The sequence below is a fragment of the Talpa occidentalis genome, unplaced genomic scaffold (genome assembly GCF_014898055.3).
Source record: "Talpa occidentalis isolate TD23 unplaced genomic scaffold, MPIMG_talOcc4v2.1 talOcc4.15, whole genome shotgun sequence".
NCBI classification, from domain to species: Eukaryota; Metazoa; Chordata; class Mammalia; order Eulipotyphla; family Talpidae; genus Talpa; species Talpa occidentalis.
This window is the reverse complement of record NW_023601543.1, coordinates 28,481,345-28,509,223: the sequence shown is the minus strand read 5'-3', so window position 1 is coordinate 28,509,223 and position 27,879 is coordinate 28,481,345. Positions and strand designations below refer to the sequence as shown.

Genomic DNA, 27,879 nt, shown 5'->3' with positions numbered 1-27,879 from the left:
ATAAAAACCAAAGCAGAAATAAATGAAATTGAAACTAAAAAACAATGCAAAAGATTAATGAAACCAAGAGCAGGTTCTTCGAAAAAATCAATAAAATAGACAAACCCCTAGCCAGGCTCACAAAGGAAAAAAGGGAGAAAGCACAAATAAACAGGATCAGAAATGAAAGAGGAGAAATCACAACGGACACAGCAGAAATAAAAAGAATAATCAGTAACTACTATGAAGAGTTGTATGGAAACAAGTTCAACAATCTAGAGGAGATGGACAAATTCCTACAACTCTACAATCACCCAAAGCTAGATAAAGAAGAAATAGAACACCTAAACAGACCAATTACAAGCAGCGAAATTGAAATGGTAATCAAAAACCTCCCCAAAAACAAAAGCCCAGGACCTGATGGATTTACAAACGAATTCTACCAAACATTCAGAGATGAATTGGTGCCTATCCTTCACAAACTCTTCCAAAAAATTGAGAAGGAAGAGACAATACCAAACATGTTCTATGAAGCCAACATTACACTAACACCAAAACCGAATAAGGACAACACAAAAAGGAAAACTACAGGCCAATCTCCCTAATGAACACTGATGCAAAATCCTCAACAAAAATTTTAGCTATCAGAATCCAACAATGTATCCATAAGATAATTCACCACGACCAAGTAGGATTCATTCCAGGGACACAAGGATGGTTTAACATCCGAAAATCAATCAACGTTATCCAACACATCAACAAAAAGAAATATATAACCATATGATAATATCAATAGATGCTGAGAAAGCTTTTGACAAAGTGCAACACCCATTCATGATAAAAGCCCTTGAATTCTTGGGATACAAGGAACATACCTCAACATCATAAAGGCCATCTATGACAAGCCAACAGCCAGTATCATTCTCAATGGTGAAAAGCTGAAAGCATTTCCATTAAGATCTGGAACAAGACAAGGATGTCCACTCTCACCACTGCTTTTCAATATAATACTGGAAGTCCTAGCCAGAGCAATAAGACAAGAGAAAGACATACAAGGAATCCAAATAGGAAAAGAAGAAGTCAAACTATCACTATTTGCAGATGATATGATAATATACATAGAGAACCCCAAAAACTCCACAGAAAAACTAATTCAACTCATCAATCAGTTCATAAAGTGGCAGGATACAAAATCAACACACAAAAGTCAGTAGCCTTCCTATACACAAAACATAAATCTGAAGAAGAAGAAATCAAAAAAAACATCCCTTTTATTATTGAAACAAAAAAAAAAAAACAAATGTTTGGGAATAAATCTAACAAAAGAGGTAAAGGACCTATACAAAGAAAACTATAAAACACTGTTAAAAGAAATAGAAGAAGACACAAAGAAATGGAAAGACATCCCCTGCTCATGGATTGGAAGAATAAACATTATTAAAATGGCCATGCTACCAAAGCAATATACAGATTCAATGCTATTCCAATCAAAGTTTCAATGTCATTCTTCAAAGAAATAGAACAATTATTGATGAAATTCATATGGAATCACAAAAAACCCAAATTGCCAAAGCTCTCCTGAAAAAGAAAGAAGGGAATGGAGGCATCACACTCCCAGACTTCAAATTCTACTACAAAGCCATAATCATCAAAACTGCATGGTATTGGAACAAGAACAGACATACAGACCAATGGAATTGAATAGAAAATCCAGAAATAAACCCACAGATTTATGGTCAACTAATCTTTGACAAAGGAGCAAAGACTATGCATTGGAGCAAAGAAAGTTTGTTCAATAAATGGTGCTGGGAAAACTGGGTCGCTACATGCAAAAGAATGAAGCTGACCACTACCTCACACCATACACAAAAATCAACTCAAAATGGATTAAAGAACTAGACATAAGACCTGAAACCATAAAATATATAGAAGGGAATATAGGCGAAACACTACGTGATTTGCACATCAAAGACATCTTTACAGATACATCACCCAAAGCAGTGATAGTGAAGGCAAAGATAAACAGCTGGGACTACATCAAATTAAAGAGCTTCTGCACAGCAAAAGAGACAATAACAAAAACAAAGAGAAACCCACTGACTGGGAGAACATTTTTGCACCCAACACTAATGATAAAGGACTGATCACAAAAATCTGCAAAGAGCTGATGAGACTCAACAACAAAGAAAATAACCCAGTCAAAAAATGGGCAGAAGAGCTAAAAAGAAACTTCTCTGAAGAGGAAATGCAAATGGCCAACAGGCATATGAAAAATTGCTCAACATCACTTGTAATCAGGGAAATGCAAATCAAAACTACCATGAGATACCATCTTACACCAGTGAGAATGGCACATATTAAAAAAAACTAGCAACAACAAATGTTGGCGAGGGTGTGGAGAAAAAGGAACTCTCCTGCACTGTTGGTGGGAGTGCAAACTGGTCCAACCACTATGGAGAGCTGTGTGGAGATTTCTGGACCTACTAAACATAGAGCTTCCATATGATCCAGCAATTCCACTCCTAGGTATTTACCCAAAGGACACAGAAACAACAATTCCAAAGAGCACCTGCACACCTATGTTTATAGCAGCACTGTTTACAATAGCTAAGCTTTGGAAACAGCCCAAATGCCCAAAAATAGATGACTGGATCAAGAAGATGTGGTACATATATACCATGGAATATTACTCAGCATTCAAAAAAGATAAACACATGCAATTTGCAGCAACATGGATGGCGCTGGAAGGGATCATGCTCAGCGAAATAAGCCAGAAAGAAAAAGAAAATACCGGATGGTCTCACTCATAGCAGGAATCTAGAAAACTTAAATAAGGGACCAGGAAAATGAATAACTATAGAAAGTGAAAATCAAAATCAACAAAAAACTATGAACCAGAGACACTTTTTGGGGGGTGGGGGGCGGGAGGGGAGGGATTGGGGTCAGAATGGGGGGGTTGCAATTGTATGGGGAATATAAAAATAAAATTTATTATAAAAAAATAAATAAATAAATAAAATAAAACACAAAGTTTTACATAAATGCCCGTCTTCAAAAATAGCAGCTTTGAACAATAGCAACAAAAATGATATTGTGTTACACAGGGAAAATGGGCAATTTCCAATATATTTATGGGTGAAGAGGTAACAAAACCTTTTTCATCCTGCATGAGAATCTGACCTTCATTTAACTTTATGCTAGATTAATCTGTTAAGGATAGTTGGCTATGTGGCTAACTAATGTTAATAGTAAGATGTGATCCATGGTTAATAAACTGATTAGGAGGCACAAAAAAAAATTCTCATTTTTCTCATGGGAAAGACACTACATTAATTGGACTTATTTGGTATTTATCTGATAAACTGAAACTTAATGGGCAAGCATTGTCACTCAGAAAAATTTAACCTTGGCATATACAAAAATATTAACATTGAGGTTCTAAAATTTACATAAAACATTTTAAGTGTCTGATATATAAATTGCTTGTCAGTTTTGATTGTTGTTCTATAATATTAAGTTATAAAGCTGAATACATTTCTTTATCTATTATGTTATCAGGTTTTATTTTTGGTTGTTTCAACACATGACATTTGCAGAAGTTGTTTCTGGAGAAATTAATGGGAGAAAGACCTCAACTAATACTAGTTGATGAGAGTGCAAATTTCCTACATGGGACTGAATGAACTACTGGAGATGAACACAATTTTTAATGAATTTTTGTTTTAAATAATACTTTTTACTGTTGTTTTATTTTGACTCATTTTTTTTTTCTTCTTTTAGCTGACCAGGAACTGCAGCAATGTTTAATTGCCTTTTTGCAAACAGAACTAATTTGTGTTTGCATTTTCTCTCTCTCCTTGATAAAATTCTACTATGAAAAATAGTACTAAGTATTCTTTATACTCATGGCAATGTGTCTATCTTTGCATAATCTCAGTAGGGAATTTTATTTGTCTCTCCTTAAACTAGAGAACTGGAAACATGTTTCACTATGTGGCTTTGATGGAAGCTCTTCTGGGAGTTCAACTTGAGCTTAACCAAGAAGAGGAGAACCTGCCACATTTCTTGCCGGGGCCCTCCAATGAAAGTGGGAAAGCTTTTCACCACTGGCAGGACTGGAAAACCCCCAGAGAAAAATCCCTAAGAACCTCGAAAATAGGGCATCTGAGGTGGAGTCTAGTAAGCCCATGGCCTTGATCCTGCAGCCCGTGCTGACCGGATGTTGAGAGCTAGCTCACTCTCAGGCCTTATGCAGAGTTCCAAACAAAGTCAGCAAAATACTACTTGGTTATTCTGCCCTTTGAGTTTATGCAAAAACAGGTCAAATGGATTGGAAATAGATTCGGTTTACAAAAGCATTTTGCTGAATATTAGGACTGTGATGAAGGTGGAGCAAAAAGGATTTTAAACATGTAGAACCAGTTTTAAGATTCTTCTTGTTTTTTTTTTTTTTTCTCTCTCTTAGTTTTCTTGTTCTTTCTGATATTGCCTGCTATTTTTTCTTTTTTTTGACTAATGCCTCCAGATGTTTTTTCCTTTTGGCTTGGACTGATCAACTATTTTCCAGAAATGGAAGACTTTGCCACACTGGCCACCCATGAACAATGCCCGGAGACTGTTATTTCTTTTGAAACCCTGGAACCCTAGAAAGGACTGCCTTCTGAGGCTGCATCTCAGCTGACCGACACATTTGACCTTCATCACCATAGAAATGGTAACAAAATTGAAAGGGGGAAAATGTTGAAGGAACAGTATGTCCTGAATGAACTCCACCCACTGATGTTTTACAGACTCCAAGCCCACCTCCATGCCAAAGAGATTTCAGAAGCTGAAGACTACAACTCCCATCATGCCATGAGTTGGCCATGATGCTTGACTTCCTGAAGAGGGGTTGCTGGGAACTTAGGGTAGAGTTAAGCATCCAAGGTTGGTATAAAACTGAACACATGTGGGCTTGCATGCTCTCTGGCTTTTCTGTTTCAGCTTGCACCTGGGATCTCAGATCAGACGGTGTTATTGGTAGGCTGTATTCACTAATTAATCTCTCTGTTCTCCCTCTTCTCATTTCCCTTGTAAATAAACATTTTAACTTTTCTCTGCATGTCTGCTCTTAAGTCTTGTCCTGAGTTCTTAAGCCTGCGGGTGAGGACTCACACCCAGATCATCCTGTTTCCCTTTGGGGCTGCCCTGTAACAGCTTCTTCCTCTTTTTCTCAGACTGGAGTGCAATGTCCCCAACTACCCTCTGCCTATAAGCCATTTACCTGCTGGCAACACATGGGAACAGACCAGACAAAGGCAAGGGAAGAGAAGAGGACCTATTGGTTTAGTCACAAATGCAAGCTCTTGGAATATCAAGTTGATGAAGCCATTTTGTGTTGTAGGTCATCAAGTGAGCTTATTAGAGAAATATATGACAGAAGTCAGCAATCCCAACTTCACCGGGTGTTGTGCACCAAGGCATTAGTAGGACTTTCTGAACAGGCCAGGAAGAGAACCAAGAATCACTGTCAATTCAGGCCAGCTTGAGGACTTTGAGACTTCATGTAGACTTGGCTGGGACTTTGCTCCTTAAGGTTCTTGCTTTAAACAGCTCTTCTACCTTCTGGTAAACCCTTCTGCCTAGGGACTCCAGAACAGTCCCTGAACCTTAATAAGCAGATACAAAAGGAAGAGATACTTCTGAGACCTGTTCTGGGGCCCCTCCAGATATGTCTGGTTGTCTCTAGCAGTGTCCTATCAGAGAGCAGGAGCACCCTACCTTTCCCCCAAATGTCCCCAAACCTCACTTAGCCCACAGCAGCTTACCTGCCTGCTTACATTTGCTGCTGAGTGTGGGGACTCAGGACAGAATCACTTTTGCAGCCTAGCATGTGCCCCTCAGCAGACTGGCCTGACACTTGGAAGAGCAGGCTTTTCTTCTACAAGTATGATGAGTTTTTCTCTTGGACCCTCAGCAGGCTTCTGAATACCTGGCCCCAGGGAAGCCTGCCACTCAGCAAGCAGCAGCTTGAAGCCTTGGTAACCTGACTGTGTTACATAAGGGGACTATAGGAGATATGAGTCAGGGCCCTCAGGCTGGCCTAGGCCCAGTCTAGTCTGGGAGTAAGGCTAAAGGGGAGGGGAGTGTGTGTGTGTGTGTGTGTGTGTGTGTGTGTGTGTGTGTGTGTGTGAAAGAGAGAGAGAAAGAGAGGAATGGGAGGGGGAGTAAACCAGGTAAGGAGTCTCTGAACCACTTTCCTTCCTCTCACTTCTCATCCCCCTTTCTTCCTCAGGGATAGCCAGAGCCAATCACCTGCCTAGATGGCTGGAGCAGGAATCCCAACCAGACCCCTTACTGTGAGCAGCTGCTCTCCATCTCCCCTGATAAGAAGACAAGAGGAAGTGGGTTGCGTGCCCAGGGCTATTTCATGAGTAAATTCTTTCGAGGAAGGATGGGGAAGGTCCCTGTGGGGCTTTGTCCACAGGAAGGGGCCTGATTTCAGGCTGGGCCTATTTAAGGAAAGTGGCTTCCAGGGAAGGAAAGCTGACAGCCTGCCTGGGGCATCACTGACTGAGGAGCCTGCTTCCAGCTCTTACTTTTCCTTGGGCTAGTTGTCTGCACCCTGGGACGCCTTGCCTTGAATACCTCTGACTTAAACTGCTTCCAAAAGTGCAATAGCTTCTTTGGGGCTAGAATTTCTAGCTAGAAGGTACCACTGAATTTGCCGTCCCAAGGGATAAGAGTCCCTCCATCCTGGATTAGGAGATTTCTACTCTCGCAGATGCCTATGTTGATCCCGCTATGACACTTTAGGGAAACTGGATTCAGCATGGTTACACAGAGGCCTTCATGAGCCATTTTCCCTGCCCTGATTCCTCATCAAACCTGTTTTGAGAAAGGGACCTAGCCTTCTGACCTTCACTGGGCTCCCTTTAGCCCTCGGGGTTCTATGGAGAACCCGCTCTGCCAAAGTGATGGGCCCACAATGAGGCCCTAACCCTTGTCCCATTATTGCGGGCGGGCGTTGATTAAGACAGCACAGCATGTCTCCAGCCATTGCTCGCTTCATCTGAAGGGGAAATTTCATCTTTTTCATCCCTGTGGTCACAGAATGCTCTCCCTTAAATGCACTGAGCACACAGAGTACCCCACCAAATGGGCCTAAGCTTTAGTCCCACTCAGTTATTTGGCTTCTGTGTGGCTCAAGAGGCTATTACATGATACCAAGCAATTTGTTATGTAAACCCAGCCAGCCATGGCAGATTATGGCTTTGTAGTTATCTTGAGGGATGCCTTACATAAGAGGAGAAAGTTCAGGTAGGAGCAGAATCATGATGAGCAAACACAGCTCAACGGCCACTGCCAGGTGCAGACACGGCAGACGGTCCTCGTTCCTCTCAACCAACCCACACGGAGAAGGGGGCAGTGCTCTGTTGGGCTCCATCACTCAGGGGACCTGAAGACCCTGGCAGTCCTGGCCAGACATGTCCATTTCCTTCTACCCAGACACCCTAGCCTTTAGGACCTGTTCTGGAAAGGAGCCAACACTGTACCTGGAATTGTGAGCTTGTTAGTTTATCTGGAAGTACAAATATAAGCAGGAGTGTTAACCTTCTCTTCGGGTAGTGAGGGAAAATAAGGTCACCCTGGAAAGAGTTATTTTCTGAGGTGTGGGTTCACATGGACCCACTTCTGGCAAACTCAAGGAACAGGTGAAATTCATGCTCTGTTCTTGCCACCTTTTTTTAAGACCAAAAACCTTCCACCCAGATCTCTTGCTGCCCAGAGCCCCACACAGCAGCAGTCTTTTCATGGGCCCTGGCCTGTGTCTTTACCTCCCAGACTTGCCTTTCTCACGTCCCATCCCCATAGAACACTAACCGCAGTGAGCTGTCTGATAAACAAATCCACACAAAGTAGCCAATGATGAGCAATGGTGTCACACACCACTCTTTCAAAAAGTACAGTAGATACTGGCCATTAATCACAGAGACACACTAAAACGAAAAGTTCTCTGAACACCACGAAAGCATATCCTGTCCCCCATAAAACTCCCACTTTCATCACTTTGTTAAGCTTCTTAGTTTTCTTTTCACTGCAGACCACTAGCACTAGCAGCTGAGACTGAATGGGCATCTCCTTAACCAAACAGACATTTGCTTATTTCATGAGAGTTGCTACGTATGGCTGGTCTATGAATAGAGGACCCCCAAATTGGGTTAGAAAGTAGGTGCTGGGCAATTCCATTCCTAAGTAGAGGCTCCAAAGAATTAAAAGCAAGGACTTAAGAAGATACCTGTACACCCATATTCACAGCAGCATTATTCACATTAGCCCACAGGTGGGCAAAACCCCAAGTGTCCATGGACAGACGAATGGCTAAACAAAATACATCCATACAACGGAATATTCTTCAGTCATACAAAGAAATGAAGACATTTCTGTTGCATGAGACATCGTGGATCAACCTTGAAAACATTATGGTGACTGAAACTAGCCAGACACAAAAAGCTACATACTGCGTGATTCTACGTCCATAAAACATCTAAATTGGTAAATTCAAACAGACACAAAGTAGAATAGAAATTACCAGGGTGCCATGGGCAGAGGAGAGTGGGAAGTTATTGTTTAATAGGTACAGATTTCGGTTTGGGATGATCAGAAGTTTCTGGAAATGGATAATGGTGAGGGTTGCACATTGTGAACGTACCTAATGTGACTGCCTGGATATTTTTTAAAATGTCTGAAATAAATAGCAAACTCTATGTTTTACATATTTTACTGCTATATATATAAAATATAGGTGCATATCTATAACACATGTAACACACATATACAGTAAGTGCTGGTAGAGCCCCTACAGTCATTCACTGGCAAAAACCTCTTGGCACACAGTCACATCTAAGCCTCAGCAAAAAAACAATTTCTTGTATGTTGGGGTTCTCATGATGTATCTAAACCATGAATGTTAAGTTTGCAAATGCATTTGTGTTTTTAACAGGGATTGTGTCTTAATCCAAGAGTGCATATTCTTTATCAGACCACTAGGCACTCAGGAAATAGCTATTTTAAATTACCTTAGGCTAGGGAAGCTTGATACCAAATGCAAAAAAATCACAAAGACAAAGAATGACAGGCTTAACCACAGAGAAACCCAAAACCTTTCTCCGGCAAAGAACTCCATCCTCAAAATCAAATGGCAAATTAGTTGACAAAGGGTTGCAATCTCTAATTCAGGGTTTCTCACAGTGTGGTCCACATACCACTGGAACTACTGAAGAGGAGTTTTAGATGGTGCATCAACAGAGAAATGAAGTTTAGAGAATGAATTTAGTAGCCTTGCCTCCTCAAGTCACACTGTGTCAGCGGCTACCTCCTCAGAAGTCAGGTAGAGGAATATAAACTAAATCATTAGTTCTCAGACTCACTAGAGAAGCAAGGAACTTTTCATGTAAAATTTTCTTGGAAATCTGATCTCTAAATGTATATCCTTCCCCTGGCTGGTATGTATCAGCTCAACAGGGAAGGTTAGATGAATGAGCACACATAAAGCAATTAGAAAGCTTTGCTATTATCATTTTGTGAGCATCTAAGTGTAGGAACCAGTTGTTGCCAGGTCAGAAGCGTAAAGGTAGTCTCTTAGGGATTTTAGAGTTCAGATTCAGAGTATCTCAGACCATATTAGGCAGGTGTGCTCAGATTGAGTAAGAAGTTTTGAATAAAATCTTGGAAATAACTTTGAATGACAATAGAATGTGGTAAAAGCACCATTCTAGCTTGCTACACCTTACAGATGAGAAGCTCAGACCCCTCAAATTTAACCTTCGCAAGTTTCTTTCCATGGGCTACATTTAAATGGGAACTTCTGGGGCCTCTTTGGTGTCGCAAGGGGTTAAGATGCAACCTATGAAGCAATTCGCAGCCACTGCACCAGGAGTTCGATCCCTGGCCAGGGAGGTGACGCACACGGCACAGCAGACTTCTCCTGTCTCTCCCGCTGCTCCCCTCAGCAGTGTATTTCAGTCAGTCTGCCTGTTTTGTTCCCCACTCTGTCTCTGGTGAATCCTCTAGCCCCCCACACCTCTGTCCTGTACCCCAGTTTTTGTATGCAAAAATAAATTAAAAAGTAAAATAAAATACATGGGAAATTTTAACTGCATATCCTAACTCCTACCTAAGATTTCCAGTTTCAGAAGCATATTCCAGTGATAAGGTAGAGTCCCCTAATAACAGTTTCATGGGGACTCTTCCAGTTTGAGCATTGAAAACCCTGTGTCTCCAGGCCAAGATGGTTGGTCACCTTATCGAACAAGAATTTTTGATGCTCTGGTTAGTTTCTGGGTTAATATTGACCTCTGCCTAGCAATTATTTCTTAATGCATAATTGTTTAGTGTCTGACTGATCTTAGGTAGAGTTCTACTATTCATTGTGAGGCATGGGGCAACTTATTTAATTTTCCCAAGCCTCAATTCCCTTCATGATCAAATGAACAAGGGTAGTAATAGTACCCACTTCATTGAGTTGGTGTAAACATGAAATGAGGTTGTGCTGATATAATATTTAGGATATATTACAGACACTCAAAATAAATGTTAGCTATTAATCTATTATAGCTATTAGTTACCAAACACAAGATTGAAGGGATAGTGTTTAAAACACTTCTCTCCTTCCCCCCCTCAATATAAAGTTTAGAGGCACCATTTACATACCAATGAGGTGCACCTGCATGCCCCTTAACACTGATCCCTCTGCATACACAGCACTGTCCACCAGGACATCTACCAGGCTCTAGAGTACTGTATGTGATTAGACATCCCCTCCATTACATTTAGACCTTAATAAGGATTTTTCAAAACCAAGTTAAATTTGTAAAATCTTTACATGGAACCATACCAACAATTAAGCAGTTGTCTAACTAAACCCTTTGCTGACTACTGTTTGTACAACTAGAAGCCCAGTAAAACCTAAGCAAGTATAAAACACAGCCCTACCTTCAAATTGCTTACACTCTTGCGCCCCAAAGAAACCAAGAGGTGGGCCTCCCCGTGGCTCAGCAGTTGAGCGCTGGGTTGCGAAGCTGCCTGCAGCCTCTGCAGTGCCAGTTCGCCAGTTCGATCCTGAGGCCGCCGGGCGAGGGTCCCACATGGCGCGCAGACCTCTCCTGCCGCCCGCTGCTCCCCTCAGCAGTGTACTTCGGTCCTTCTGCCTGTTCTGCTCCCTGCTCTGGCTCTGGTGAATTCTCTCACCCTCCCGCGCTTCTGACTGTACCCCAGTACTTGTATAAAAAAATAAAATAAATCTTAAAAAAGAAAAAAGAAACCAAGAGGTAAGCTGGGAGTCTGGGACAGGTCAAAGCACACAACTAGACAGAAATGAAGAATGTGCCCCACCCTTCCTCCAAAGAATACAGGAGCCCTGGCAGTAGGGGAATGAGCTGCAGAAGGAAGGGCAAGAAAGTCGCTTCTCCAGGGGAAGAGACGGCCTTGGAAGTGGACAAAGTGGAGGAAAAAGACAACTGAGCAGGAACTTTAAATATCAAATGATGAAGTAAAACAGAGGTAAAATGGGTGAACTGGTGGTGGGAATTCTATGGGAACTACACCTGAGAGGAGAAAGCAAACATCGTACAAAAATGAACAATGATGTAAAATATATATATAACATTATATTAAAAAGTTAAAAAAATAGGGATTTGAAAGTGATGAAAATGTTCTGGAGTTAGTAACAATGGCTGCACAACATTGTCATTATAGTAAGAGATCACTAAATTGTATTCTTTACAACGGTTAACACGGTGAATTTTATCTCAATTAGTAAAACAAATATTGATCAAAATAATCCTCACTAAGATGTAATCACTAATTCTGTGAAGTAAAAGTGTATTTTAATGAATGTTTTGAGCCTAAATAAAGTCTTGACTTGGAATTAATTACCCAAAAAATGGTGGCACTTGAAATATTAAATCATTAAATGGAACTCAAGTAAAAATGATAGCCAAGGCGTGAAGATAGAAGCTCTGCAAATAAATGAAGTAAGAAAGAGGAACTTTTTGCTATGGAGCAGGCTGCCCAGCTCAGGCATGGGGGAAGTCTCGTGACCAGCAATAATGGTCTCCTGCTTTACTAATGAGCATGTCATTCTGGGAAAAACCTAACCCAGTTCAGAACCTCTGATTGTGAAGGTCCCAGTGATCAAGGAAAATGAGAGAAAGCTTTGTCCTGCTATAACTAGAAGGACCACAGGATCCTGCCACTCTCCAGCCTCAGCAAAGCCCGAGGGCTTGCTGGCTCCCTGCTCAGCTGTTTTGGATGCTGAGTAGCTCTGATCCCAAGAAGCAGGGTGCTCAGGTTCCCCTTTCCTAAGAATTCACCCTCCTCCCCGACCAGTGCCCTCTGTGCCCCCTCACCTCTACCCCGCAGCATTTCTAGGCTTTGCCTAGAACCAAGCGTGGACAAAGGAAATCTTTCCACTCGGGAAACTCAGACAACCAGAAGGCCTCCCAAAGTGTGGCACGAGGGAGCATTTTGATTGCAGACTCTTAGCCCCACACCTCACTTCCCTCTCTTATTTCTCAGCCCCGAACCTAAAAACCAGAACTGAAGGAGTGCCCCCTCTTACACTTCATCAAGGTCACCCAGGGGCTGTGTCTCTTCCAGATGAAAGAGGGCAAATGCTACAGCCACTCTTTCCAGGTGTCGCTGCCACCCCTCCCCGCCTGCGCAACTCTCCCAGCGAGCGAGCGGGATTGCTAGGAGTCTATTAGGGCTTTAGCTTGGCCAGACTCTCAGCGTCTGTGGTCTGAATACACTTGTAGTAATCTTTCCCCAGAAATGAAGATTCCCTCAAAAACTGTTTTATATGTGGCCTGGTTTCTTTGAAGCAATGAGATCATTTGATCCCTAAAGTGAGATAATAGATGCGAAAGGACTTTAATGACGATGTGGAAAATACCTGAGAAATTCAACTTGTTATCATAATGCTAACAAGGTCTGAGGTCTGCAGCCTGGCTTGCCCTCTTCCCGAAAAGTCTGGGGCTGAAAGGAAGAGATGTGATGGTGGGTTTCGCCTTGGGATTAGGGGAAGTAAACCTGGTTTGTGCACAAAGTGGCAGTAGCTCCTGCATTTCTTGATTTCTTAAAAATTTTTCTTATTTGTGCCTCACCGAAAAGCCATCCATTCACCTGCCACCAAAACACCGATACGGCATGTGCACCTATGGACGGGTAAAGTCATTCTCTCGAAATTACAGTGCTATAAACAACTACAAACCAATAAAATAAAGTCATCCAATTATTCAAATATTTTGTGGGCAGGATATTTCAATTCTTTTCTATTACCTTGTCTGCTTACAACCTAGAATCTCAAAACTAGAAGGATATTTACACACCAGAGAGGTCAGGCAACTTCTCCGGCTCACAGAGCGAAGTAAAGTTATAACTTGAACTACAACCCAGGTCTCCTACAGTGGCGTTCTCTTTCTCTTACATAACCTGCGTGGTTGAGAAAGAATAAAATCCACCCCCAGTCACATATACACCCTTGTCCCAATGGCTCTAAGAACACCAACCCCACAGCTGGGTTTCCTGAAGTTGCCTCCTCTGTTTCTTTCTCTAAATTGTCTCAACTGTCCCTCAATACTAGCTCTTACCAGAGTCTGAGACTGGAGGCCAGCAACCACCTTGGGTCTTCTCACTGTGTTTCTCCCCTGTTCTCTCCCTTTCCCTTCCGGGGGGATTTCTAGAAAGTCTGACCCACATTCAACACGCGCCTGTGATGACAGGGATTCATCCACCAACCCATCCTAGAATGTTCTCTGGGGCTACTTTAACCGTCATTCAAAATTAAAGGTTGTAATCCAGGGAAGAGGTGGGGGGTCTTCCCAATCCAGAGTCTCCAGAAATTCTCAAGGTCTCAAATTTTTCTATTTCCCTGCACTCCCCCACAGCAGCAACAGCTTAATTTGTCTTGACATTTTGCTTGCCTTTACTCTCAGGGCCGCCCAGACATTTAAAGGCCCGAGTTTGCATGTTTAGAAATGGGCTTTTGAGAAGGTTGGAACCCAGATCCCAGGCGCAGAATCTCCAAAGTGACTGTGGAAATGTATGCATTTGAGAAGGTGGGGCGGGGGCACGACGACAGGCAGCTAGCTACACCTAAACCATCTGGGGGCACTGCCCACCATCTCGGCCCCAGCAACTCCCTAAGAAAGCCCCTGCAGGAACACCTCCCCAGACGGGGCTCCCTACTGCCAGGCCTCCCCTGGGCCCCAGACGCCTCCAGGCAGGCTCCAGGTCGGGTCCTGGCAGCAGGGAGCTGACCTCCCCACCCCTCCCGGTGAACTTCCTGGTCGCCCCTTTGGGCAGAAGTGAGGGTTCAGCAGAAGCGGGTGCGGGCCGGTCTTGTGCCCACTCGTGTGCTCGGCCACTCACCTGTGGAAGAAGAGCAGTATGGACAGCATGGTCTGGTCGATGTTTCGGTTGCAGATGCCTTCGTTGATCAGGTAGCAGGGGTCCCGCAGCACCGGCTCTAGCGAATCCTGCCGCATTATGCTGTTAAGCTTGTCGGCGTTAAGGTTCTCGAAGACCAGCTTTTCCTGCAGCTGCCGAAAGTTGCTCACGGTCGGGCTGCCGGGGTTGTTGTTCTCCCCGCTGCTGTCGCGCTGGAGCCCGCTCCGGTGGGCCAGGTCCAGGCAGCAGTTGCAGCAGTCGAGGCCGACAGGTGAGCGGCACTCGCTCTTGGGCTGGGCCATCTTTTCAGGCTCGGGAGCCGCCTGGTCTGCGAGGTCAGGGGCGGCTGGCAGGTGCGCGCCCGCCGGGCCGGCCTGAGGGGACTCCAGGGTGTCTAAGCTGCGGGCAGAAGAGTTGGAAATTTAGCGCCTAAAGCCAGCCACCCTCGGCTCGGCCCCCTTCTGGCAGCGCAGCTCGGGGTGCGAATAGAAACAGCTGGACAAACAGCTCCGAGCGGATCCTTCGGGCTCACTTCCTCCTCTTCCTCCTCCCCCTCCTCTAGAGGCTGGGGCCGCCCCCCCCCCTTCCCCGAGGTGCCACCCGCGGTCCCAGCACGGTCCCAAGTTTCCCAAGTGTGAGCGGGGCTGGGCGGACCTGTGGCAGCAGGAAGGGCGGGCGGCGGGGCCGAAGGAGAGCCGGGCGCGCCCTCGCTCCCTCCCTTTTTTGCTCCCTCCCTCCCGGCTCGCAGGCTCTCCCGCGCTCGGGCTCCCCGGGGCTGTGCCGGCCGAGCGGTGGCAGAAGCCGAGAGCGGGCGAGCTGCACGCCCAGGAGTCCGCCCGGGCGGTGACAGCATGTAAATTACCCTAGAGGGGCCGGCGGAGAACGCTCCTCCGACGCGTCCCTGGCGGCTGCTGGCCCGGGAGCCGACTCCGTCCTGCCCCCCAACCCCCGCCCTCCCGCCCCCTTGCGCCCTCGCCCCCACGCGTCTCGCACCCTTGCCCGCGCTCCCGGGAGCCGGCCCGGCTCGCCCTCCCTCCGCGCGCCCGCCGCCTGGCTCCGGCTCTCTCGCGGCTCGCGGCGCATCCTCAGCTAGAAATCCTCACGCAGCCGGCCCGGGCCGCCGCGCCACCCTGGGCTGGAGCTCGGCGGGAGGCCAAATCTCCCTTGTCCCGCCGCGGTTGGGTCCCCCTACAGGAGAGACGCCGCCCCTCGAGAGCGCGTGTCTTCAAAGGTTTACACCGCCGTCCGCCACGGCTTTTCTGGGGCGTGCAAAGAGAATGGTTGCCCCTGCAGAGAGTTCCAGAGTGCCGGGCACGTATCAGAAGTACCCGCTAAAGACCTCGGGGCGAAACTCGCAGAAGCACGCTCAAAGTCGCCTCAGTTTTTGGCCCTTTCTGTTCACTTCACTCATCTTCCCCTTTTCCCCGCAACATGTTTCTGAGCCCCATCTTGGGCGATCTCCGTCCTGGCTTCCGGGAATGCCAGTTGCCTATAGCGGGGTCCCCGCGTCTTGCCCCTTCGCCCTCTGATTTTTTCTTTTCTGTTCTTCCTTTACCCAGTTCCCCCCTCTCCCTTTCTTTCTTTCCCCCCATCTCTTTGCTCATTTCTTTTTCTCCTTTTCTCTGTTTCTTCACTCGCCCCTCTCTCTCCCTTTCCTGTTTTCTCATTTTTCTCCCCCCTTCTTTCCCTCATTTTATTTCCCTTTCGTTTCCCTCACTGAGTCCCCCTCTTTCTCCCCACTTCGCTTATTTGCCTAAACTTGCTTCCCCCTCCCATGTTCTGAGCCCCCCTTGCCACCTTAGGTTATCCTCTGTCCTTACCCTTCTAAGAAATGTGATTGACTGTTCATGGGCACTGGGAAGGTGCTCAAACTGTTGGTTGAGGGGTTCTTGTGTCTAGGGAGAAGGCGATTCTAGAGCTGAGGTAAAGTGAAAGAGCGGCTCTGTGGATAGTAAGGCTGGCTCGTGCCCTGGGTCGTACCCCAGGTTGGTGAGATGCGGGGATGTGCTGGGTGGGCAAGGGGTAAGATTTCAGGGTGTCTCAGGACTTAGAGACTTGGCATACGTTGTATAGGTAGAAGTCAATATTTTTTGGCTCCTGAAAATAATTAAAGTGTACATGATATTCAGTTTTCACATCTAACAAGTAGATTTCAGTTTGTCAGCACTCCCTACCCCCCCCTTTCGCTCGCCTCATCCACAGGTCCACTGCTGTTGCCATCGAACGGTGTATACTGCCATCTTGTGCTGTAGAGATGGAACGTTCTTCGCTTAGGTCACAGAGGCGGAACTTTGGGACATGCCAGAGGCGCCTCCTAGTGCAATAAGCACTGCCTTGGGTCTGAGCGTAAGAAGGAGGCGCCATATCATTTACACGAGGGGGTTTCGTGGCCAAACTGTGCTCCTGAACAGTAGTCAGGGTCAGAGCCACCCCTTTTCTGTTGGAGCTTCATTTGCCTGGGTCCCTGTGAACTGAGCTTCCATAGATTTGAAATGCCCATAGATCTGTGCACAGTGGCAAAAAGCATCCAACTGACTTCTGCTCAAGTTCCCCCTGGGTGTTACAGGCGCCCCTGCAATTTGTGGAAGAGCAGACTGCTGTAGGGGCCAAACATCTAGAAACAAACTGTATCCCTGGTACCTGACTGCATCCCAAGATGGGAGATGAAAGAGGAGGTTGGGGGTTACTGATCAGACCAGCAGAACCGACAGTATGAGCCCTGTTGTACACACAGACTGCTGAGGATTCAGTGTGTTCTCTCAAAAGTCGACCTTTAATTTATTTTTATTTGTTCAACTGTTTTCTTGAGTTTTTTTTAGTATTCTTGAGTTCTTTAATATTCTTTCTTAATGTTCTTTTTACTATTCTTTTATTGATAGAACATTAATTTACAACAATAGATATATAATTTTAGAGGTATAAGATCACTCCCTTTTAGGTGTTGTTACCACACCACAATACCCACAGTCCACCAAAGTTCATTATGTGCCCTTCCCACTTGTTCTCTCCTCTCTCCCCCTCTGGCAGCCTTAGTTTTGCAATGAGATTTCTAGGGTTTCTTGTTGGTTTGCTTTTATCTGACCCTTTCTTCTGTTTCTCTATATTTCACGAGTAAGTGGCACTATCTGGTATTTGTCTTTCTCCTTCGGACTTTTTCCCTTAGCATAATCCCCTTATCCGTGCTGTTGCAAATGGTAAGAGTTCAACATTTTTTTTTTTTTGTAGCTGACTAGTATTCCTCTCTCTCTCTCTCCCTCTCTCTCTCTCTCTCTCTTTCTCTGTGTGTGTGTGTGTGCACGCATCACATTTTTCTGATTCAATCATCTCTCCTTGGACACTTAGGTTGTTTCCATAACTTGGCTGTTGTAAGTAAGGGCTGCAATGGACATGGAGTGCTTGTATCCCTTTAAAATAGTGTTAAAATGATGTTTTTGCATTTTTCAAGTAGATACCTAGGAGTGGACTTGCTGGATCTTATAAAAGATCCATTTTTAATATTTTGACAACTCTCCTTACTGTTTTCCATGGGGGGAAAGGCAATCTTTTAGATGCATTAATTTCCCTCTTTTTTTTCTGGTGCTTTTTATTTTTAAATGTTCTTGGGTAAAAGCCAGAGGAGGTAGTAGAATATGAAATTTCATATGCATTCTGTGTACTTATAGCCTACTGAATTGTTTTTTTAATTACAGTGTTTATGACTTTCCCTCTTGTTTATAATTATTTTATGTTAAATGTTGTAACAATATATTAGCTCCATAAATGTTTGTTTAAATTCTGTTTTGAGAATTGCTAGGGCCCTTTGCTTGGATACATGTCTGAATCCTCATATCTTTGTGTATAACCTTGAGCTGAGGCCTTGGTGGAAGTACTTCCTTCTTGGCACTTCTCACCATTAAACTCAAGATTTTGTCCCCTTGATATTTACTTCGTTGTTGTCCTTGCTCTTCAGCAAGTATTGTTAATAATTCAGTATAGCTTTGCATACTATATCCATGGTCATCCAGAGCAAATATAACTTAGGATATAGAAAAATCTAGATAGTTCAGAGAGAGAGAGACAGTTCAGAAAGCTGTGGTGTGTGTGTATGCAAGTCCGGAGTGTACTGACATATAGCATACTTCCCAGGGAAGGCTGGTTGGGCAGGGCCTCCTTGGCTCCTCTCCGTGAAGTCTTGCTTTGCTCACATAGCAAACGTTGCATGGAGAGACTCCAAGTAGCAAAATATTCTTGCATAAATCCAGGGAGCAGAGAGGGGCCCTACTTCCAGACAGAGCTGGTTTCTGGAAAGAGCAGAGAAAGAAGACAAAGGGTGGCTCCTTTCCAGATGGAGTACTTCAACCATCCCTTACTCTGCGCTTGCCCTGTGCCAGGTACAGTGTCAGTGGGCATTCAGAGGTAAATAGGACAGACCCAGGCTCCCACAGAACTAACGGTCTATCTGGCAAAACAAATACGGAAACAGAGACAGTCCAAATCAGAAGTGATGACAGAGGCCTGGTGTGTGGAGAGGGAGGGTGCTGTGGGAATGTGGAGGAGGGGGCAGCTAGGAATAAAGAAAGGCCCCTCTAGGTGGAGAGACTAGGGATCAGAGGCCTGGAGGTGAGAACAATGTGGATTCAGGGGGGTCAGTTGTGGATCACAAATCCAGGTCAGTGTTCTTGGAGACAAAATTGTGTGAGATGAAACAATGAGAGCTGAGGCTCAAAGGGATTCAGAGACCAGGTCTCAGGAAATCTCGTATGAAACACTAAGGAAATCCTCTCACATCACAGGTTTGCCGTGCAGTTAGCAAGTATTAAGAAAAAGAGTAGATACTGTTTATTGAGGCCCTGCTACGTATTTTACATATATTATCTCATTTAATTGTCATAACAACCCTATGATTGTTATCATAGGTACTATGATTCCAGTGCAGAAATGCACTGGAAAAGTTAAACCCTCATGTCATATCAATAGTAAGGAATGACATTTGGATTTGAAGCCACAGTTCTCTACCTCCAAGGCTTGTGCCTTTAACCATTATGTGACTTTTTAACAATGGCTTTATCAAATACTTACGAAGCATAAAACATTTGTTTTAAGATTGTGTACTCAAAAAACAGTGCAATCAATGATTTACTGACTAATATGTGTAAGCACTTTTATTTTACTGTGGAGAGCCAAGAAGGAAATTGGCAATTCTGATATAATGGTATTATTATAGCTGAATTTTTGATTGCCTGCCATGTGCCAGGCACTGTGCTAACTACTTTACATGGCATCATCCAGTTTGTCACAATGATACTATTAAGAGACAAGCTATTACCATCATCACCTCTTAAGAGACAAGGAAACTGAGGCTCAGAGAGGTTAAGAAAGCATATCTAGAGAATAAATAGCTGCTCTCTAAGCACTTACAGTGTAGTTAGGGTCAAGTTAATGCACACAACAGTTATTTTTATGCAAGTCCATTTCGCTACCATTGATATTCAATTTTGCAAACCTTTCCCAACAGGGGAAAGGAGATTCTCCTTCCTGAGACTTTTCACAATTGTTCATCACCAAATTGTAGGCTATTATAATTGGTATTTAAGACCTTCTAGTTCAGGGATTCTTAACCTTTTTTTGTGACAAGGACCCTCGTGACAGTATAGTGAAGTTTATGAGCTGCTTCTCAGAATAAAAGCTTTTAGAGTGGGCCTCCCTGATGGCGCAGCGGTTGAGCGTTGGGTTGCGAAGCTGCCCGCGACCTCTGCGGCACCGGTTCGATCCCCGGCTGCTCCCCGGCCACCGGAGGAGGGTCCCACATGGCGCGCAGACCTCTCCTGCCGCCCGCTGCTCCCCTCAGCAGTGTACTTCGGTCCTTCTGCCTGCTCTGCTCCCCACTCTGGCTCTGGTGAATTCTCTCACCCTCCCGCGCTTCTGACTGTACCCAGTGCATGTATAAACAAAACAAACAAACAAATAAATAAATAAAACATGCCTCTATTAAAAAAAAAATTAAAAAAAAATATTTATAAAAAAAAGCTTTTAGATATAGAAAATATTTAAAAAAATGTATAATCACAAAGGCAATCTATATTGAAATGCAGTTATCAAAATATTTCAAAGAGAAAAGTGTGATATAATTATATAAGTGCTTGTTATGGATGTAGTAAATAACAAGATCGAGATGCAGTTCTGGAAACCATGGCAATTCCAGAGTAATGAATATAAAAATTATTTAAAGACACTTGTGATAACAGTAATGTGACATAAAACTATTTGTGTCACAGGTACTGCTAATACTATTCCGAGCTGTTCTCTGCATTTATAGTTATCATTTAGAGGTTGATAAAAGTAGAGACGTAATCTTTTTCTATTGAAATTCATTTATTTGATGAAGTTTTAAGAGTCCCTGCTGTAGATCAATCATCTTAATATATTAAAACAATAACTAGCATGAATGAGTCTATTTTCTAAGGGGCTTTGCCATTTTCCCTTTATTACTCATTGCAAGTCTATGAGGTATCCTTGTTTTACAGCTCTCAGAGAGATAGAATTAATTTTCTAGGGTTATGTAGCTGGCAAGTGGAAGAGAATGGCAGACATTTATTTTCTTATAGTTCTAGAGGCTAGAAGTTTGAGATCAAGGTTGCGCCATGACTGGTTGTTTCTGAAGCCTCTCTCCTTGACTTGTAGAGGCTAGTCCCTCTGTATCCTCACGTGGTCTTCCCTCTGGATGGGAAAAGAATGAGGGGAAGAGGCATTTTAGTTTTATCATTTGCCAAAATTTTGTATGTTTTGCTTCCATAAAATAAAATTTTTTATTACAAAAGTAATACAGGATTATTTTAGAAAATTGTTGAAAAGAAGCCTTTAAATTCACCCATAATTCTGCCACCGGAGAGCAACTTTTATCTCAGCCCCTCTCTTTCTAGAACTGTTTCATGGAGGTCGTGTGTTATTTGCATCCTAATATCTACAGTGTTTTCTTCTGGAGCTGATAGGCTGGTATTTGAGTTTGTGTGTGAATATGGGTGTGTGTGTGTGTGTGTGTGTATGAGAGAGAGACACACACAGAGAGAGAGAGAGACATTGCAAAAGAAGGAAGCACAGGGTGGTGTTGGGGGGAACAGAGAGTAAGCATACATAACCCCGAGTGGAATGGTCAAGGAGGACTTCCTGGAAGATGCGAAACCAGAAGTGGGCCTTGAAGGATGAACTGGGAAGACCATACCCATTTTCTACTGCCTGGCAGGCTGTCACCTAATGAAATCGTGGCTATAAAACACTTCATGCCTGGTACATAGTAAGAGATCAATAAACGGTAGCTATTATTATTACTACCTGATTATTTTTCAAATGAATTTGAATGACAACTTGTGTTTATTACAAGGAATAAATGAGTTGATGCATGTATTGTAATTGAGATAACGGCTGGCGCATAAGTGTACAGTAAATGTTGGCAGTTGATAGTGTTGGTGGTTGTGTTTTTACTATTTTTAAGTTCTATTGGACTGAGATGGAATCTTCTGTGTCTGATCTATGCAGTTTTTTATATTATTTTAGATGTCTTATGATATTATTTTAGACATGATGTCTCCAAGCATGATTATGTTCAGAGCCATTTTTTTTTTTTAAAGAGGCACGTATTTTATTTATTTATTTATTTGTTTGTTTGTTTATACAAGCACTGGGTACAGTCAGAAGTGCGGGAGGGTGAGAGAATTCACGAGAGCCAGAGCGGGGAGCAGAGCAGGCAGAAGGACCGAAGCAGCGGGCGGCAGGAGACGTCTGCGCGCCATGTGGGACCCTCCTCCGGTGGCCGGGGAGCAGCCGGGGATTGAACCAGCGCCGTGGAGGTCGCGGGGAGCTTCGCAACCCAGCACTCAACCGCTGCGCCACCGGGGAGGCCCTCTTTTTTTTTTTTTTTTTTTTTTTTAAAGTGTTTTTTTATACAAGAGCTGGGGTATAGGCCAGAGTCACGGGAGGGTGAGAGGAGTCACCAGAGACAGAGTGGGGGAGTAGAACAGGCAGACTGACCGAAGGCACGGCTGAGGGGAGCAGCGGAGCGAGACAGGAGAGGTCTGCCTCGCCATGTGGGATTCTCTCCGGCTGGCCAGAATTGAACCGGCGCTGCAGAGGCTGCAGACAGCCCCACAGTGCACAGTGCGGCGCTCAACCTGCTGCGCCACCGGGGAGGCCCAGAGCCTTTCTTTATAATCATATAAGGAACTCAAACACCAGCACCATCACCAGGCACATAGTGTACTCAGGTTGTAGTCTACAAAAACCTAGAAAATAGAGGTGCTGGTGATGAAAAAGTGAAGCAAAATGCTGCTTGCCTCAGAAAACATTTTCCGCATAGTAGAAGGATAGCCTCTGATTTTCTGATTAGCATGACCCTGTGTTGTTAGCTGAAGATAGCTGGTAGAAGTAAATCAAATACTTTTCCCTCTTTCTTGAGCACATTTGTGGTTATGGGCCAGCGTGTAGTGTATAGGGTGTGCAGAGGCCATAAGTAGTTTCCTTATCATACACTGTCGTCTCATAACAACCAGGAAAATTCCTTCCCCACTAGCAGGTGGCAGGAACCTTTTGTCCTTGCTAGTACAACTCAGTGCTCGCAGAATCTCATGGATATTCCAAAGGACATTTGCAAATAGTGGGTCTATTTGCAAATAGCTTGCTGCCTTCTTAATCCAGAGTTCCTCCAGATATAATCCATCTTCTTTTTTTAAAAGATTTATTTTTTTATGCATATGAGAACTGGGTGCAGGCCAGTGGTGCAGGGGGAGTCAGAGGATTCACCAGAGACAGAGTGGGGAACAGAACAGGAAGATTGACTGAAATACACTGCTGAGGGGAGCAGCGGGTAAGACAGGAGAGGTCTGCTGTGCCATGTGGATTAGCTCCCTGGCCAGGGATTGAGCTGGTGCTGCAGAGGTTTCAGATAGCTTCATAGTGCTGAGACTTAACCCCTATGCCACCAGGGAGGTCCCTAATCCATCTTCTTCTAAAGACTTCAGCGAGAAGGCACAAACTCATTTGGCCTTTTCATGGTCCTTTGTAAGTAGCTCCCCACCCCTCCTCATTCTGAGAACACTGTTTTTACCAGTTATCTCATTTTAACCAAGATAGGAGTCTTCTTCCTTTTCGTAAGGAAAAACAAGAAGCTTTGAAGTTCTCCAGAAAGAAGGAGGAGATGGGCAGGGGAAAGCTGACTGAACCTGGACAATGGCTGTAGGAGTGTGGGGTGAAGAGGATTGAGAGGTGGCGGTAGGGACTCTGCTCTGTCGTACCCGCAAATTGCAGAGAGCAGGGTGGGAGGAGGTAACCGTCTTGGAGACATAGCTTGTAAAGCCTTGCTATTTTTTGTAGATCCTAAACTGCTGATTAAAGGTCTCTGACCTAATATAGTAGAAAACTGGTTTTTCGATGTTGTTACTGTTTTTCAATAACCTTTCCTGAGGTATATTGTTCTTCCTGTATTAGCTTTCTAAATCTTGAGAGTGTGCCCTTATATTGATCTATTTGCCCTACTTTTCACTCCTTTTAGCTTTCTCATGGACCTTTCAGTCACCTCTGGAATTTTGGAATTAGTTTATCTAACTCATTGTCACCTCCCCATATGTTGACACACAAGCAGCCTCCCGTTGTACACAACTGGAACTCAAAGTTCATTCTGAAGGCAATTGTATGCAGTTTTCCATGGGAGAAAAAAATATTATAGTTATATTTCCAGGCCAGCCCACACAAAAAAATATTAGTTTCAATGTACTAGAAGCGCAGGCTATTTACAATGAAAAAGTAGAAAATCTTGGCAATTCAGGAAAATAAAAGAAAAGCAATCTAATGGAATAAGAAATGCTTTAGCTTGATTGCTGGCTAGAGACAAGGAGGAGCAGATGGGGCTTCCACGGAAGCTCTTAAGGGAACTTTCGGGGACTTTGGAAGGCTGCAGAGGGTCATTAATACTACTTTTTATTATTTCTAATTCACTTCGAAAGTGATGGTTTTCAATAGTAACGGATACTATACACTAAGTACCTACTGTGAGTTAGGCACTGTGCCGGAAGGTTTACATACTTTTTTCTCCACTCCTTTTCATAAGGGCACTAGGAAGAAATTACTATAATGACCTTTATTTTACAGGCGAGAAGACCGAGGCTAGAATAAGCCAAAGATTATTTTATTGATTTCTTTCTCTTCTAGTTCATTGTTTGCATATAGGAATACAACCAATCTTTATATATTGATTTTGTTGCCTTCCACTTTACTGTATTGATTTATTATCTCTAATAATCTTTCAGTGGAATCTTTAGAAATTTTTTGTATATATTATCATGTTGTCTGCAAAAAATGATAACTTTACTTCTTTCCCAACTTGGGTTCCTTTATTATCTTTCTCTTTTTTTATCTTTCTCTTTTTTAATTGTTCTAGCTAGGATTCCCAATGCTCTGTTATAGTAGGGGAGATCCTTGTCTTGTTCCTGATCTTAGATGAAAAGCTTTCAGTTTTTCCCCTTTGAGTATGATGCTGGTTGTGAGTTTGTCATATATGACCTTTATTATGTTGAGGTATTTTCCATTTATCCCCATTTTTGAAAGTTTCTATTATAGATTTTGAATCTAATCGCCAAATGCTTTCTCTGCATCTATTGATATGACCATGTGATTTTTGTCTTTCCTTTTGTTGATGTGGTGAATAACATTGATTAATTTGTGGTAAAATTCAGATTATTGTTCAGTAGGTTTGGAGTGGGGCCTTAGAGCATGCATTTCTATCAGGCAATGCTGCTCCTGTTCATCCATGTGTAACACCTTGAACAGCAATGTTACATAAAATAAATGATAAACTTCATGAAATTTAAGCAATCATTAATACATTCTTCCTAACTTAATCAGGTTCAACTTCCACACTAAAAAGCCACCGTTTATTCTCTTTTCTACTGTAGGCTGTCCAAGGCCACTGTCTCTGATTTCGGCCTGCCTGTTCTACCCTGTGCTCAAATGCTCTTTTATAAACAGGTACTAAAGACACATAAGCATCTATACCTCTCCGAACTCTAAGTAGTCACATCTAGGTACTAGCTTCTTTTGGTTTTTCCACAACCTGGATCTGTGGCCATAGGGAACTTCCAGAGCAGGCCTCAACAGCTACTCTCAGCTATCTTTCTCTACCACTAGGAATAGTCTATAAAGGTAAGGCATATACCACATATACCACTACTTTCTTTCTCATTTTCTTTCTAGGAGCTACTACCTTCATCTGGAGCAGGAAACAACATGGCTTTTTAAGAGTCCAAATCCTGATTTCTTCCGCCCAGTTGAAATAATAACCAAGTATTAATTTAAGGTAACATTGGAAAGGTCTTTTGCAGAGTCTTCCCACCAGTTCCAGTGGCCAGTAAAATTTGTTTCCTGGAAGGTTATTTGCTTTATTTTCCCACTTCTCTCCCTCCTCTTAGGATTTTGATTGTGCTCATTTTGAACCCCTCTCTAAGTTTTTCTTCTAGGTTTGAATTTTCTGACTCATTCTTTCCCAATAGCAAGAGTCACGGAGGGCCTTCTACTATAGCCAAGCTCTGCACTTTAAAAGTAGGAAATAGTTTCTCCTACTGTCTACAAATCAGCTTGATCCGTGGCCCACAACAACTTGATTGTTTTTTCCATCTTCTGTAAGTATGGTCGTTCTGGGCCTCCCTGGTGGCGCAAGGGGTTAAGCTTAGCGCTGTGACGCTATCCACAGCTTCTGCAGCATGAGTTCGATCCCCGGCCTGCCGGGGAGATACCCACATGGTGCAGCAGACCTCTCCTGCCTCGTCTGCTGCTCCCCTCAGCCGTATTTTCAGTCAATCTGCCTGTTCTGCTCCCCACTCTGTCTCTGGTGAATCCTCTCACCCTCCCGCACCTCTGGCCTGTACCAGTTCTTGTATGCATAAATAAATAAGTCTTTGAAAAAAAAAAAAAGTATGGCCATTCTAACTTCCTTCCCAGGTTGATATCCAGCTGCCCCCACTTGGAACTTTACATTTCATCACTGGATGAAGGAAAAAGAATCACAATTTTCTCTTTGTAATTTCTTTTTTTGTTTAAAGATTTATTTATTTATGTATACAAGAATTGGGGTACAGGCCAGAGGTGCAGATGGCGAGAGATATCACCAGAGACAGAGTAGGGAACAGAACAGGCAGACTGACTGAAATACACTGCTGAGGGGAGCAGTGGGTGAGGCACGTCTGCTGCGCCATGTGGGTTGCTCCCTGGCTGGCCGGGGATCGAACCTGTGCTGCAGAGGCTGCAGATAGCTTCACAGTGTAGTGCGTAACCAACCCCTTGCGCCACCAGGGAGGCCCTCTTTGTAACTTCTAAACATTAATCTTGCTTTTACCATGTTTAGCAGAAATAACCCTTTAAATGTTTCCTGACATCTACCATCCTCTTTTAGCCATCTCTTTACTAGACTAAACATGTCCAATACCTAGTCAGTCCTTAGTGATTTCTTGGCCCTTATCTAGATGCGCTATAGTTTGTAATTTTTCACTTAAAAATAAGGTACCTAGAAATTGACATACTGCTCCATGAGTGGTTTGACCAGCACTGAGTCTATTGAGATTGTTACTTCCTGTGAGTTACTACTGCAATTTTATGGTCATGTTGACTTAAGAAAAGAGTAAGTGCTTTCTTCACAATTATTGAACACCTACTCTGGATGAGGGGCTTAGCATCTACTAAACCACCTCTTCAAGTTTTTTTTTTTTTTTTAAAGATTTATTTATTTATTTATACAAGCACTGTGTACAGTCAGAGGCACGGGAGGTTGAGAGAATTCACCAGAGCTAGAGCGGAGAATAGAACAGGTAGAGTGACAAAGTACACTGTTGAGGGGAGCAGTGGGAGGCAGGAGAGGTCTGCGTGCCATGTGGGACCCTCCCTGGCAGCCGGGGATGGATCTGGTGGCCGGGGATTGAACCGGCGTCCGGGGATTGAACCGGCGGCCAGGGCTGCGGGCAGCATCGCAACCCTGCGCTCAACCGCTGCGCCCCTGGGGAGGCCCCACCTCTCCAAGTTTTGGTGGTAGAGTTTCTCTGTTCTCTCTTACTTGGTGAGATGACTTCTAGTCTTTCCTACTGTTACCTACTGTCCACCACTTATTGAGGAACTCAGCACCTCATTAATAATCTTATTCCTACCCCAATACTAGCCATCATTTTGAGTGATTTTAGTGTCCTTGTAAATGACCTATCCACAAGCTTCATCTTTCCAAACATTTATATTTCTTCCACTTCATCCACCTATTCCCATGATCCACTTATTCTCAGCATGACCTCACCTATTATTTCATTATGCAGATCTAGGCCATCAGAGGCTAACTTTCATTTTTCTTCCCTCACTCCACCCTGCCACATAGCTGTGTCCCTGCATGTCCTAACTGCCTTTCTTTTAGTCTAGCAGCAATAGACCTAGATTCTCCAGTTCAAGGATAATCCATCTACCTATGGTTTA

At 43.7% G+C, this 27,879-nt stretch overlaps 1 protein-coding gene across 1 annotated transcript in view; it reads right to left on the bottom strand.

Moving 5' to 3' along the window:
* Positions 1-15,250, bottom strand: part of TSC22D3 (TSC22 domain family member 3) — a 72,066-nt gene extending 56,816 nt beyond the window's left edge. The window contains exons 1-2 of the mRNA XM_054695617.1: positions 15,064-15,250; positions 14,392-14,808 (exon numbers count right to left, since the gene is read on the bottom strand). Of these exons, the coding sequence (XP_054551592.1) occupies positions 14,392-14,711 (320 nt within the window). The 5' untranslated portion in view covers positions 14,712-14,808; positions 15,064-15,250. The remainder of the gene's footprint in view (positions 1-14,391; positions 14,809-15,063) is intronic.
* Between the last annotated feature and the right edge of the window lie 12,629 nt (positions 15,251-27,879).